The 15415-nt window shown below is 46.9% G+C and overlaps 1 protein-coding gene across 2 annotated transcripts; it reads left to right on the forward strand.

Annotated features, from left to right (window-relative positions):
* Positions 1–1714: 1714 nt before the first annotated feature.
* LOC132807376 (zinc finger protein 239-like) lies at positions 1715–12360 on the forward strand. 2 transcript variants are annotated; one of them, XM_060821595.1, is made up of 4 exons: positions 1715–1811; positions 2509–2599; positions 8778–8935; positions 11102–12360. In XM_060821595.1, exon 4 carries the CDS (start codon positions 11444–11446, stop codon positions 12338–12340), a length of 897 nt encoding a protein of 298 aa, XP_060677578.1. In that variant the 5' UTR covers positions 1715–1811; positions 2509–2599; positions 8778–8935; positions 11102–11443; the 3' UTR covers positions 12341–12360. The 2 variants fall into 2 exon arrangements, with proteins under 2 accessions (XP_060677578.1, XP_060677577.1); XM_060821594.1 differs by lacking the exon at positions 2509–2599.
* The last annotated feature ends 3055 nt before the right edge of the window (positions 12361–15415 follow it).

Consider the following 15415-nt stretch of genomic DNA (forward strand, 5'->3'; position numbering starts at 1 on the left):
TGCCATTCCCAGTATATTGCCCACATCTTTATTTAGTTTTTAAAACAGAAAGGCAGTGGTTTGCTGATGCCAGGATCTGAGGGTAACTGCGCTCACACTCCAGATTCTCTCTCGCATCATTCACAAAAATCTGCACTGCACATGTGGAAAGAAGGGGATGCTGGGAGTGGGTGGGACGCATTCACCAACTCCCCATTCAATCAAGATCCAATCATGCCCACAGCACCCCCAGTCTATTCTCTCTCGCTATCCCTAGCTTCCCCCCGCCCTCTCACACACATGCCACCCTCTGCACCTCCGTCCATTCTATCTCCATACCCTCTGTCCCCTGTCCAATCCAGTCTCTCGTCCACCCTCTGCCTTCCTCCATCCAGTCCCTCTCCCCACACTCATTCTCTCTCTCCTCCCACTCTCTGCCCCCCCATTCTCTCTCTTCCCCCACCCTCTGCTCTCCATCCATTCCCTCTCCCTCCCCCACCCTCTCCTAACATGCATTGTTACTCTCTTTCTCCCCCACCCTCTGCCCCCCTTCCATTCTCTCCCCACCCACTGACCCACGTCCATTCTCTCTCCCCACACTCTGCAACCCCATTCTCTCTCTCTCTCTGACAAACGCTCTGCCCCCCACCCTGTGCACCCCCAGGGTTTCTCTAACTCCAATGCTCTGTTCCCGTGTCCATTTCTCTCTCTCTCTTCCGCCTAGCCTCTGTTTCCCATCCAATTTCTCTACCCGCTGCCCCACCCTCATCCTTTCTTGTGTCTCGAACCCTCTTTGTCCACTGTATCAGCCCTTCTCAGGACAGAGAGAGCGCGGATGGTGATGACTCTTCCTGGGAGATGGGAGGGGGTGGTGTGAAAAATGGCTGATCTTTAACATTGAGAATCGCTAAAATGATATTTTCATAAACATCATTAAAGTTTGAAAGCAAATTCAATTATTTTTTTTAAAAGCAGCAGCCATTTTTCTGAAACTTGCATTGAAATGTGTGCAATTAGGCCACAGTTGAGAATAGGCTGTAAAGATGGAATGGCCAAGTCCTCGTCTTGTGAAGTTGGTTCAGATTAAGTAGAAATAGAGTCATAGAGTTGCAGAGCAGGGAAACAAGCATTTCAGTGCATGCCAACACATACTCTAAATTAATCTGGTGATCCATTTGCCACCATTGGCCCATATCTTTCTCAACCCTTCCTATTCATATACCCATCCAGATGCCTTTTAAATGTTGTAATTGTTCCAGCCTCGACCACTGTCTCTGGCAGCTCATTCCATACATATACCACGCTCTGCGTGAAAATGTTATCAGTTCGGTTCCATTTAAACCTTTCCCCTCTCACCCTAAACCTATACCCCTCCAGTTTTGGATGTCCTCTACCTTGGGGAACGGACATTCAAAAGTTGAGCAGCCAGACAAAATGCAAAAGGAATAAACTGTTGAGCCCCAGGAAAACAAAACAAGTGTGGCTCCAGCCTGTTTTTCTCTCCGATTGGCAGTTGGACCAGCATCTCCACTGGGCACACTGCGCATGCTTTTCGGTGTCAGGAAGCATTGCGCATGTACGCTGGTGCCAGCAAAATACTGCGCATGCTCCTTACTGTCAGCGGAAACGGCTCGCAACATTCTTCTGATCGACCAATGGAAAGCCCTGTAGGACCGGAAGGAGTGCGGTCTTCCGGCCATTGAGAGCCTCCCCCCTATTGTCTGAATGCGGAAGTTGGACCATGCGCTTGTGAAGGTGTTGCTGCTCCTCTCTCTATGAATGAAGATTGAACTTCATCCCAGACTGCAACTTCTTTCTTCTGTCTAACATCTGTGAGTACAACTTACTCTTCTCACAGTAAAAAATGAGGTCTGCAGATGCTGGAGATCACAGCTGAAAATGTGTTGCTGGTTAAAGCACAGCAGGTTAGGCAGCATCTCAGGAATAGGAAATTCGACGTTTCGAGCATAAGCCCTTCATCAGGAATGAGAGAGAGTAGCCAAGCAGGCTAAGATAAAAGGTAGGGAGGAGGGACTTGGGGGAGGGGCGATGGAGCTGGGATAGGTGGAAGGAGGTCAAGGTGAGGGTGATAGGCCAGAGTGGGGTGGGGGCGGAGAGGTCAGGAAGGTGCCGGGGGTGGAGGTTGGGTTGGTGGGGGGTGTGGATCTGACGAGGGAGTCACGAAGGGAGTGGTCCTTGCGGAACGCTGATAGGGGAGGGGAGGGAAATATATCCTTGGTGGTGGGGTCCGTTTGGAGGTGGCGTTCTCACATACCACCCCACCAACCTCCGCATACAACGTATCATCCGCCGGCATTTCCGCCACATCCGCCACAAGTTCACCTGTACCTCCACAACATCATCTATTGCATCCGCTGCACCCGATGTGGCCTCCTCTATATTGGGGAGACAGGCCGCTTACTTGCGGAACGCTTCAGAGAACACCTCTGGACCGCCCGGACCAACCAACCCAACCACCCTGTGGCTCAACACTTTAACTCTTCCTCCCACTCCACCGAGGACATGCAGGTCCTTGGACTCCTGCACCGGCAGAACATAACAACACGACGGCTGGAGGAGGAGCGCCTCATCTTCCACCTGGGAACCCTCCAACCACAAGGTATGAATTCAGATTTCTCCAGTTTCCTCATTTCCCCTCCCCCCACCTTGTCTCAGTCGGTTCCCTCAACTCAGCACCGCCCCTCCTAACCTGCAATCTCCTTCCTGACCTCTCCACCCCCACCCCACTCCGACCTATCACCCTCACCTTGACCTCCTTCCACCTATCCCACCTCCATCGCCCCTCCTCCAAGTCCCTCCTCCCTACCTTTTATCTTAGCCTGCTTGGCTACTCTCTCTCATTCCTGATGAAGGGCTTATGCTCGAAACGTCGAATTTCCTATTCCTGAGATGCTGCCTAAGCTGCTGTGCTTCATCCAGCAACACATTTTCAGCTTACTCTTCTCACCCCCTTTTTCATTTTATTTTTTCACTCTGGTGTTCAGTTCTTCACTTGCAGCAAAGTTGGTTCAGGTATGTGTCTTAATTGGCAAACACATGGTAAATGTATTTACGCAGTGTGAAGTTATAACCTTCCCTATGAAATAAAACAGAAAGCAGGTACATTGTTTAAATGGTGATATATTGGGATGTGGAGTAAGTGAGGACTGCAGGTACCGAAAATCAGAGTCGACAATTGTGGCACTGTAAAAGCACAGCTGGTCAGACAGCATGCGATGTGCAGAACAGTCAACGTTTTGGGCAAAAGCCCTTCATCTAGGAATGATGTGTGGATGTACAAACGTGCCTCAGCTACCTTCTGCTCAGGCTTTCTACTCCAGTCAATGCCAGTTGTCACATAGGTGCAGCAAGCAATCAGCAAGGCAAGTGGTATATTAGCAAGAGGAATTGAGTTCAAAGTGGGGGTGCCTTCCTGTAGTTAGGGAGGTATTAAATATGTTCAAAGCTGAGTTCATCTGACTTTTGAATCTCAAAAATAGTTATGGGGGAAGACAAGAAATTAAAAAAATATATATTTTTATTCAAAACTTTTTCAAATCTCTCACAACACCTCTATATACAAAAAAGAACAATACCAAAATACAGAAATAGAGCAGTCCAACAATGTCGTATTATGATACTATTAATAATGAGCTACCTATTATTCTACTAGGACAAACTTAGCTTAAACTAAACTACAATCAAATTGAATAAAAATAAAATTAAACATAATTTAAGTTAATTTGAATTCTATCACATTACTTTATTCTATTTCACTCACCATACCTCCATTAAGGCTTCCATCCATGGGAGCACCAGTTATTGCACCCGTATTCTTTTCATTTAGCCTTGCCCTCCCAGGGCCCCATGAGCGCCCAGACTGATTCCCACAGCTATACCACAGCTCTAATTAATACTGCTGATCAGTCTGCATCAATATAATTTAGAAAAGGCTGCCACGTCTTGTAAAACTACTGTTTTGTAGTGCACCATATTTGTGAGGTCATCTTGGGGGCGGATGCTCCATCACCAGCCTATGCCTCCCCATAAGCCCTGGGGTTTTTTACAACATCCAATTCATTAAAATGTTCTTCCTTGCACAGTGCGTAAGAATGTTACACAGTCTGTTCCTGTGTTCTCCGAGAGAAGGCAAATTTGGCAACCCCAGAAGAAGAAATACCGGATTCACTTTAACTTCAATCCCCCAGGATGTCCTTCAGCTCCCTTACTATTGCACTCCAGTATCTCTGGATCTTACAACATGACCAATAGCAGTGTGTGAGTGCCTATACTAATTTTACATTTGGGACACTCTGGTGATGTTCCTCTCTTGAACTTAGCTAGCCTCTCTGGCGCCACATAAGCCCTGTGTAAAATCTTCAATTGCATGCCCTGTGCATTGTTACATTTTGAAATTTTCCTTAGATTTTCCCATTTATCTTGCCATACTGCTAATGAAATATCCCATCCAAGCTCCCGAATCCACATCCTGGAGACTCCCCCACATCCCCTAAGCTACGTCCCTTCTGTAAGTGATACAACGTACTAACTGAAAGAGCGCCTGTACACCAGAGTACTCTTTACTCCACATTTGACCTGTAAAACTGAGCCAGAAGTGCGGTCTTCCTCTGTATATAATCCCTTAGCTGAAAGTCCCGGAAAAGGTCCCTATTAGACAATGCATATTTCTGACTTAGCTGGCTAAATGACATCAAGACCTAACTCAAATAAATCTTCCCAGTAGGAGATTCCCTTATTCTCCCATGACTTAAAGCTGGAGTCCATTGCCCCAGGTTTAAATCCTTGGGCTGCCACCAGTGGGGTAATCAGCGAGGTCTTCAGCCAATTGCCCTTGTCTTGCCTCAGTGTCCTCCAGGCTTTCACTGTATTTAAAATGATTGTACTCTTACACTGCTCAGTCTCGGATTTCATCTTATCAATGAATAATAGATTAACTTAGGGGACATCTCGACTGCAATGCTTCAACGTCAAGCAAAATCGACCCCGAGACCCCCGTGCCCAGTCACCCACATATGCTAAGAAAGCGCTTATTTGATATTTCTTCAAGTCCAAAAGGTCCACCCCTCCTTACCCTTTGAGAGCTGCAATTGGTAAACTTAATTAGGGGGCGTCTGCGACACCAAATAAAAGAATCTCGCCAACCATTGAGCCTCCGTAATACTCATCTGGGTAGCAACAACAGGAGCATTCTCCTGGGGTACAACAGGCGAGGAAGAACATTCATTTTGTTCAGGGCTATTCGGCCTAACCATGATAACGGTAATCCGTCCCACTGCTGCAAATCCTGCTTTATCCTCTCCAGTAATTGTACATATTTAGCTTTATACAGCTGGTGGAAGGCAGAGGTAATAAAAATTCCCAAATATGAAAACCCTTTTGACGATGCATTCCATCCTGCAGATCAGGCACCTCCGCTAAATCTCTTCCCCCCACCCCAATCCCCCACCCCTTTCCCCGCCGCCCCCCCCCCCCATCGGCATGGCTTCTGATTTTGTAAATTTGATCCTGCAGCCTGAAAAACTTCCAAATAAATTAATTGTTTGAATCAATCGAGATTGGCCAAGAACAAAAGGACATAATCAGCATATTGGGTGATCTGATGCTCCTCCATTCCCACCCCTGGCCCCACTATTTCAGGATCCCTCCTGATAGCCTCAGCTAATGGCTCAATTGCCCAGGTAAATAGCAGCGGTGAAAGAGGACACCCCTGTCGACTACCTCTCCCACTATTAAATTTATGACTTTGTGCCATTTGTGATGACTGCTGCCTCAGGATCATTATACAATACCACCACCCATCTAGCAAAGATTGTCCCCAGATCAAAGCGCTTGAGGACCCCAAACAGGTACATCCATTCTATCTGGTCAAATGCCTTTTCTGCATCTAGGGAGGCCACCGAATCCAGGATCAACCTTTGCTGGCATTCCTGCACCATGTTCAGTACCCTCCTGATATTGTTGGAGGAGCTATGGCTTTTAACAAAACCCATCTGATCTTCTTTCACAATACAGGACAACACCTTTTCCAACCTCAGAGCCAGCGTCTTGGGTAGAATTTTAAAATCTACATTCAACAGTGAACTGGGTCTGTATGAAGCACATTCTTTGGGGTCTTTCCCCTTCTTTAAAATGAGGGAGATATTAGCCTCCCTAAGAGAGGGCGGAAGATAATCCTGTGCATATGAATAGCTGTACATCCACAGAGGTGGCTCCACCAACACATTTATAAATTCCTATAGAATTCACTTGGGAATTCATCTGACCGCAGTGCTTTTCCACCTTGGAGATGCTTTATTGCATCCTGCATCTCCTGTATCTTCATAGGCGTATTCAACAGGGAAACCTGTTCCGCGTTTATACTAGGGAGGCGCAGGATCTCAAAAAAGGCCTGTATTCTCGCCGCACTGTGTTCATCTCCCACCGACCAATATAACTCTGCAAAGTATTCCCTAAATCTAACATTAAACTTCTTTAACTCAGGGGTAACTGTGCCAGCCTTCTCTCGAACAGACATAATAGATTGGGAAGCATTTTTCTTTCTGGCCAGATATCTACCTGGCTTATCTCCAAATTCAAACAATTTTTGTTGAGCAAAGCAGACCTTTTTTTTCCCAGTGTGTGCAATGAGTTGGGAGCAGCCCGGAGAGCTGCAGCTTGACCAGTGAAGGCCTATTATCATATACTTCCTCAGCTATCTGCAGGCGGGTCTCCAGCATTTGTTGTTGCTCCTTCCTCTGCGTCCTTCTAGTTGTTGAATAAAAAATAATCAGGCCTCATAAATATGTCTTAGTGGCCTCCTACAGTATTTCCGGATTACTGGCCGTACCCGAGTTGATATCCCAGAAGGCTCTGAACTCTTGTAATATACTCAACAAATTTGCTATCCCTTAATAGGAATGGGTCCATACACCAGTGCTGTGCATCCATTCCACCACTCTTGATTTTACCGTCTAAATACATGGTCCGAGTCAGCTATATTGCCAAGTTCACAAGCCAATGTTCTGTCCAAGCAATCCAATGGCATTAAAAAGTGTCAGTTTCCATGTGGTACTTGTGTGGGTTGGAAGAGAAAGTAAAATCTCTCTTCCATTAGGGTGGAGATGCCTCCACACATCCATTAATCCCAACTCCTCGCACATGTCCACCAACTGCTTAGGTTGCACGGGTGTACCTGCCTGGCTCTGGCCCCTTGGCACCCTGTCTACCTCAGGATCTATTAGGCGATTAAAATCCTCTCCAATGAACATGCGGTGTAGCCCAAGACTCATTAATTTAGCAACTGCATCAATTAGAAATTTAAGAGGGTGCACCGGGGTGACAATACACATTCAGGACGCCATACTCTTCACCATGTATTAGAGCTTTAAGAATGACGGACAGTCCATATTCGTCCTTAATTTGCTCAATTTCCTGGAAAGGGAGGTTCCTTCTTACCAGTATAGCCACTCCTCTACATTTGGAGCTAAAAGAGGAGAAGAATATCCTATCATAACCACCTTGCTGCAGTTTCAGATGTTCCTTATCAGGTAAATGTGTCCACCCTTTCCTTCCTGAGGCTTGACAGCACCTTCTTTCTTTTTAATGGGGGAATGGCTCCCTTTTACATTCCAGGTGCACCACCTGAACGAATCAGTAGACATGGCCATTCAGGGCAGCCCGTGATTTCCCAAGAGGAGGAAACTTATCTGAGGTGCGGTGAACAACAAAGACATTAACTCTATAAAGCCTAAAAACTGCTCCTATTAAAAACTACTATAAATAAAAATCTAACCACCACATATAACTTGAGCAAACGCTCAAATAACCCGCAATTATTGATTAGATTACTTACAGTGTGGAAACAGGCCCTTCAGCCCAACAAGTCCACATCGACCCGCCGAAGTGCAACACCCCAGACCCATTCCATTACATTTACCCCTTCACCTAACACTACGGGCAATTTAGCATGGCCAATTCACCTAACCTGCACATTTTTTGGATTGTGGGAGGAAACCGGAGCACCTGGTGAGGAAACCCACGCAGACACGGGGAGAATGTGCAAACTCCACACAGACAGTCACCTGAGGCGGAATGGAACCCCGGTCTCTGGCGCTGTGAGGCAGAAGTGCTAATCACTCTGTCACCGTGCTGCCCACGGTAGAGATCTCTTCTCCCTCAACCCCCACCATTGCCACCAGCCTGGCTCCTTCCCACTGAGGCTGTGTCCCAAACGCCAGGCAATTCACAGATTGAAAAAAACATGTTATTTACATTCTGAGAGTTAACAATGTTGCCCATCTCCCCACACCCCTTCTCCATACATCTTAAACACAGGTATAGCCACCCCCAATCCAAAAACAAAAGGACAGCAGCTAAAAAAAAGGCTCCAGACAATACCTAACTGACCGATATACTAAATAATTCAGTCAAGGCAGTACGTATAAAGCCGATAACCACAACAAAAGGGGCAAAAAAGTAGCATTGTCTGGAATGATGTCCCTCCCGCCTTCACCCCGACTCGATTTCTTCAATTCAGAGAATTCGCAAAGTCCTTTTCTGCTGAATCAAAGTTATATACCATCCCTCCATGAGTGAAATGCAATACGGCCAGGGACCTCAAGGAATATTATATGTTCAGATCCCTTAATTTTCTCTTAACTTAATTAAATGCCCTTTTCTTAATCCAGGCTCCTGAGAAGTCCTGAAAATATATTATTCTGATCCTTTGTACATTAGAGCCTGTGGATCTCTTCCCAGTCTTCTTGCTGTTTCAATCACTGATTTTCTTTATAATGCAGGAGCCGCACTAGGACCACGCAGGGCTGTGGGTCCGACCCGGACCTGCACATTTCGATCCGGTGTGCCCGCTCCAGACTCAACAGGCCAGAGTACAACTCCAGCCCCAGGAATCCAATAAGGTCTTCGCCTTCCTCGCATTCCGGAAGACCCACGAGCTGTAAGACTTTTCTTCTACTTTAGTTTTCCAAGTTGTCCACTTGCTCCTGAAGGACCCGAACCTGGTCTTCCAGCGTTTGGATCCTTCCTCCTGAGACCTCCGCCACCATCTCCGATGCCACGGTCCTCTCCTCCGCTGCCTATTCTCTTCAGGCCAACACGTGAATTTCCTGTCCATGCTTTTGCAGCGTGGCAGATAGTGGTTCCATCGCTGCTTCAATCTTTTCTCAGAGATTGGCAAACTCCGAGAGTAACTGCTGCTGTCCCATTAAATCCACAGGAAGTTTGAGCAATGGCTCCAAGCACCCCCAATGCAGCTGGGGAGTGCCCTACCTGCTGCACCCCTTTCGGCCCCTTTCCTTCATTTGCTTTCATTCTGTTCCTAAAGCTGTCAAACCACAATTATAGCAGCTCCAGACATTCAGTAAGTTTATATTCGCAATTTTTTTCTTCTACGGATGGTTAATGAGGGGGGAGGGGTAAAAGTCCACCTTGCCGGGGGTGTGGCACAGAGCCCAGCACAGCAGACCACTCAAACCACCGCCATCTCGGATTTCCAAGAAAATGGTTTTAAGACCAGTACAGAACAGCTACAGAGTTATACAGCAGAGAAACAGATCCTTCGGTCCAACTAGTCTATGCTGACTATGTTCTCAAACCCAACTAGTCCCATCTGCCAGTGATTGGCCCATATACCTCCCAGTCATGTACTTTTCCAAATGTCTTTTAAACATTGTCACTGTACATGCATCCACTACTTCCTCTGGACACCCATCCCACACACAAACCACTCACTGTGTGAAAAAAAATGGAGCTCTTCGTGTCTTTTTAAAATCTTTCTTCTCTCCCCTTCAAACTTTGCTCCCTAATCTTGAAAGCCCCACCCTAGGAAAAGGACACCTGCCTTTCACCTCATCTGTACCCCTCATGATATTATAATCCTCTGTAAGGTCACCTCTCAATCTCCTCTGCTCCAGTGAAAGAAATCCCAGTCTCCACTGCCTGCAGGTATATTCATGTTCAGTTATGATGTGTTCGGTGTTGGTGCAGGCTCAAATGGCCAACTCCTGCTCCCAATTCTCACACTCTGTGTCCAAGACAGCATTGGGAAAGGGGAGGGATAGATATCTTGTTTGTTTTTATTTTTAAAATGCACTTGATTCCACAAATAAATGCAACAGGTACAAGTACAGCACATGCAGTATTCCTCATTGCAGCTTCAAGGTTTTGTGTCCTCTTCTTCCGTGTTGGCTCCAGCACATTCGGCTTCCTCCCACCCCCGCCCCCAATCCCCGCCCTGAGCCATTGATGCTTCCATTCTATAAAATAAAGAGAGGGATGGGTAGGGTAAATAGACAAGGTCTTTTCTCTGGGAGTGTAGAACTATACAGTAGTAGGTTTAGGGTGAGGTGGCCCGGGGAGGAGGCGAGGGATTTAAAAGGAACCTAAGGGGCAATTCATGCAGAAGATGGCGCGTGTAAGGAAAGAGCTGCCAGAGGAAGTAGTAGATGCTGGTATAATCATGACACATTTAAAAGGCATCTGGATAGGTTTATGAATAGGAAGAGTTTAGAGGGTTATGGGCCAAATGCTGGCAAATGAGACCAGATTCGGTGAGGATATCTGGTCAGCATAGACCATTTGGACCAAAGGACCTGTTTCTGTGCTGTATATCTAGATGACTCTGGCTTGCCAGTCTGTTCAATTTCTCTGTGGTGTCATAGCCTTGGTGTCTCATTCCAAAACTCCCCACCCCTGTGGGGGCAGGTTAACCATTTTGTGTCTGATTGGTTGTCAAGAAGCTGCTTTGCAGGTTCATCCTGAATTTACACACGAAATTTTTGCTTCCAAAAATCAGACCGGCTCACACTCAACAGTATCCCAATGTCGTGGAAGATATTAATTTTCAGGTGGAGGTATCCAAAATTCAGAGAGGTGTCAGTTGTGACTGTTTTGCTTTTCTGTCCCTGTCAGATCCTGAATCAGCACTTTCAGGAGAATTAGAATGGAGTGAGAACGAGGGAGAGAGAGAGAGAGAGAGAGAGTGGAATGGTGCTTTCAGTTTTGTGGAATAACAAAACAAAAGAATGTTCTGCAGAAAGTAGAATTGCTTGTTCTGAATTTCTACTCTGGACTGACAGTGATGACTTTTGTAATCTCTTTTCAGAGTATTTGATCTGAAGATGAAGTTTCAAAATCAACAGATGAAGGGCTTATGCCTGAACCATTGACTCTCCTGCTCCTCGGATGCTGCCTGACCCGCAGTTTTTGACTCTGATTCTCCAGCATTTGTGAGTCACTCAATCCATCAGGACTGCAACGATGTTCGACCTTGATCCAATTGGTTCCTGTTTCAGTACGTTTTCAGCATCAGTGGGACTGGAAGAGAGACCCGACTGTTGCAGCAACGCACGGAGTGTGGAGCCTGAAACAGTTAACTGGCCTGGAAAGAGGAATTCAAGGCTGGGAGAGGACATACACGCGTTTGTGTGCAACTGTAGCTTTGGCCATGGAGAAACCATGGAAGTGTGGCGACTGCGGGAAAGGTTTCCGTGTCCCGTCTGCCCTGGAGACACATCGGCGCAGTCACACCAGGGAGAAGCCATTCTCCTGTCCTGAGTGCGGGAAGGCCTTCAGTGATTCCTCTGCCCTGCTGAGGCACCGGCGAGTGCACACAGGGGAGAGGCCCTTCAGCTGCCCTGAGTGCAGGAAGAGCTTCAGCGATTCCTCCGCCCGGCTGAGGCACTTGCGGGTGCACACAGGGGAGAGGCCCTTCAGCTGCCTCAAGTGTGGGAAGGCCTTCAACGATTCCTCCGCCCTGATAAGGCACCAGCGGCTGCACACAGGGGAGAGGCCCTTCCGCTGCCCTGATTGTGGGAAGGTGTTCACTCGCTCCTCCCACCTCGTGATTCACCAGCGGGTCCACACCGGTGAGAAGCCCTTCCCCTGCCCCAAATGTGGGAAGGCCTTCAGCGATTCCTCTGACCTGCTGGCCCACCGGCGGGTCCACACTGGCGAGAGGCCATTCACCTGCTCTGTCTGCGGGAAGTGCTTCACATGCTCTTCCGACCTGCTGAAGCACCAGCGTGTCCACACTGGGGAAAGGCCCTACAGCTGCTCTGAGTGTGGGAAGGGCTTTACCCAGGCATCCCACTTGCTGACACACCGGTGGGTCCACACTGGGGAGAGGCCGTTCACCTGCCTCGAGTGCGGGAAGGGCTTTGCTGTCTCCTCCAGTCTACTGACGCACCAGCGGGTCCACACTGGAGAGAGGCCGTTTGCCTGCCCTGAGTGTGGGCAGAGGTTCACAATGTCCTGCAGTTTGAACAAGCACCAGCGGAGGCACCAATGCTCCCAACAATCAGATTCTGCCGGTAACGCTGCTGAGGGTCACCCCCAGGACTGAACCTCCTGCCCTTTCTGACAGTGGGGGTAGTGGAAGAGTTGGTAGGCTTTTTTGTTTTCTACTGGGGGAGTGGAGGGGGTTGGGGAGGTGGCTCAGTGGTTCGCACTGCTGCCTCATAGCGCCAGGGACCCAGATTTGATTCTATCCTCAGGGTAACTGTCTGTGTGGAGTTTGCATTTAATTCCCCCCAGTGTCTGCGTGGGTTTCCTTTGCGTGTTCCAGTGTCTTCCCAAAGTCCAAACGTGCACATGTTTGGGCGAATTGGCCAAGCTAAACAGTCCCACAGTGTTCAGGAATGTGTAGATGTGCTGCATTAGTTCGGGGTAAGTGCAGAGTGATAGGGTAGGAGAATGTGTCTGGATGAGTTACTCTTCATAGGGTCGGTCTGAACTTGTTGGGCAGAAGGGCCCGTTTCCACACTGTAGTGATTGTATGATTCCATGAACATTTCTTCCAGTGGGCACTGCTGCTCATTGAGCCCGGGACCCGCACGAACCTAAGACCATTGGAGCAGAAGTTAGGATATTTTGACCCATCGAATCTGCTCCAGCATTTGTTAGAGACAAAATAAAAAACTGCAGATGCTGGAATCTAAAATAGCCAAGCAGGGGCTGGGCACAACAAGGCAGGCAGCACCAGGAGGTGGAGAAGTCAGCATTTCAGGGATTATCCCTCAGGACTGAAGAAGGGTTCTACCCGAAGCGTTGACATCTCCATCAGAAATGATTTACCAGGATATTGTCAGAACTAGAGGACATAGGTTTAGAGTGAGAGGGGAAAGATTTAAAAGGGACCGAAAAGGAAAACGTTTCATGCAGAGTGTGGTGCGTGTATGGAATAAGCTGCCAGAGGAAGTGGAGGAGGCTGGTAGAATTACAGAATTTAAAAGACATTTGGTTGGAGACGTGAATAGAAAGGGTTAGAGGGATTTGGGCCAAGTGCTAGCAAATGGGACTAGATTAATTTAGAATATCTGGTCAGCGTGGACGAGTTGGACTGAAGGATCTGTTTCTGCGCTGTACCTCTCTATGACCACCGGTCCTAATGTAAGTTTAGAACTGAGTAACTTTGCATAATTCAATCTTGTTGAATTCACCTCCTGAAAGGTTTCAAATGAACCCCTCCAAGCGATATGATTTAACTACATCAAGTTGGATAAAGTATCCCATCAAGTTCAACATGAATGCGCAGTTGAAGAAGTCAGAAGTCACACAACACCAGGTTACAGTCCAACAGGTTTATTTGAAATCCCAAGCTTTAGGAGCATTGCTCCTTCATCAGTGCTGCTCCTTCATCACTTCACCTGATGAAGGAACAGTGCTCCGAAAGCTCCTGAATTCAAATCAATCTACTGGGATTCTCACCTGGTGTTGTGTGACTTCTGACCTGTCCACCCCCTGCACCTCTGCATCAGAGTTGACAAATGAGATCAGATTTTATTCAGCATGATTTAGTGAGATATTCACCTGGATGTCCTTATGCCTGAAACATCGATTCTCCTGCTCCTCGGGTGCTGCCTGACCTGCTGTGCTTTTCCAGCACCATACTCTCAACTCTGATCTCCAGCATTTGCAGTCCTCACTTTTTCCTGGTTCATGTGGAAACTCAACACTGTCAGAGTGACAAAGAGACGCCAGTCATAGAGTACTATAGCACAGAGACTGGCCCTTCAGCCCAAACCGGTCCATGCTGACCAAAATGTTTGTCAACACTGACCTCATTCCCTGCACTTGGCCCATATCCTTCTCAAGTTTTCCTATCCATGTATTCGTTGAAACACCTTTTCAATGTTGTTGATGTACCTGCTTCAACCACTTCCACTGGCAGCTGTTTCCCCAGGCGAATAGACTCTATAAATATTTTGCCCCACATCTTTTCTTCCATCTTTCTCCTCTCACCATAAAAACGCGCCCTTGGTCTAGAAATCCTCCCCCTAGGGAAGAGACAGCTACCATTAACCCAACTGTCCCCCTCATGGTTTGAAAATATTGCATCTCAACTTCCTCTGCTCCACTAGAAAAACATCCCAGCCTATCCAGCCTAAATTCTAATTTGATAATAATGTCAGTGATGATTTTGGCTCTGTGTGTGTCAAGGATCTCTCATTTCTCAGCCAATGCTATGCCTCTTAAGTTCACGTCATCTTCAAACGAATGGCACCCCATTCATTTAAAATGTCCATGTTTTCTGTGCAAAGTTGGTCCTGGTCAGGAAATAAGCAGCGGTGTCTTTTATTCCCGTAGACTGCTCTGTTTTGAGATGTATGAGTAAATTTTCAGAACAAAAGACGAATGCAGCCTTTATTCATGTCTCATTATTAAAAACACTCTCTCCATTTACAGATGTGATTGAGAAGCTTCTCCCAATGAATCTTTGACTGATAACAGCATTTGTCAGGCTTTTGAAAGTCACTGTAGCTCTGTCACAGCACACAGGAGGGCTCTTTCAGACACAACGCGTCATGCAGAAAATTCTCCCACATTAGTCGAGCAAAGTTGACGTCTTTTTAAGGCATTGTGAAACTTGAAATGGTTCAGAAAAGGTTTGGAAGGACGTTGCCAGGGCTGCAAGGTTTTAGCTACAGGGAGAGGCTGAATACGCTGGTACTATTTTCCCGGAAGCTTCAGAGTCAGCCAGAAACATCTGTTGAATCAGGAAACATCTCTTCCTGCAGCAGCTTCAGACAGACTGCTTGCTAAAACCAAAACCAGTGGAAAAGAATGGGACAACTGCCCTTTCATTGTAGAAGTATTTTAGAAAAAAAAAGTCAAACCCTTTTCCCTGATTGTTGCCTTAGCCAGTATCTGTTAACCATTAGTGAAAACCTTAATCCTAGACGAATGGGAAGCTGTGCCATTTACAACCTTTTCTGAAAATAAACCAACAACATAATCTTCTTAAAGGAGCAGCATGATCACAACAAAAAGCAGCTGAACTGAAACATTTGAATCAAAAGGTTATGCAGTTAGCAGGACAAGAAACAGGTTTTCAATTTCACCAATCAATTTAAATCAACCCCATTGGCTACCAAAAACTTATTAAATTTAAATCCTAAAGTTTTGACAACAGGACCAA

This window comes from Hemiscyllium ocellatum, assembly GCF_020745735.1.
Source record: "Hemiscyllium ocellatum isolate sHemOce1 chromosome 27 unlocalized genomic scaffold, sHemOce1.pat.X.cur. SUPER_27_unloc_16, whole genome shotgun sequence".
Classification (NCBI taxonomy): Eukaryota; Metazoa; Chordata; class Chondrichthyes; order Orectolobiformes; family Hemiscylliidae; genus Hemiscyllium; species Hemiscyllium ocellatum.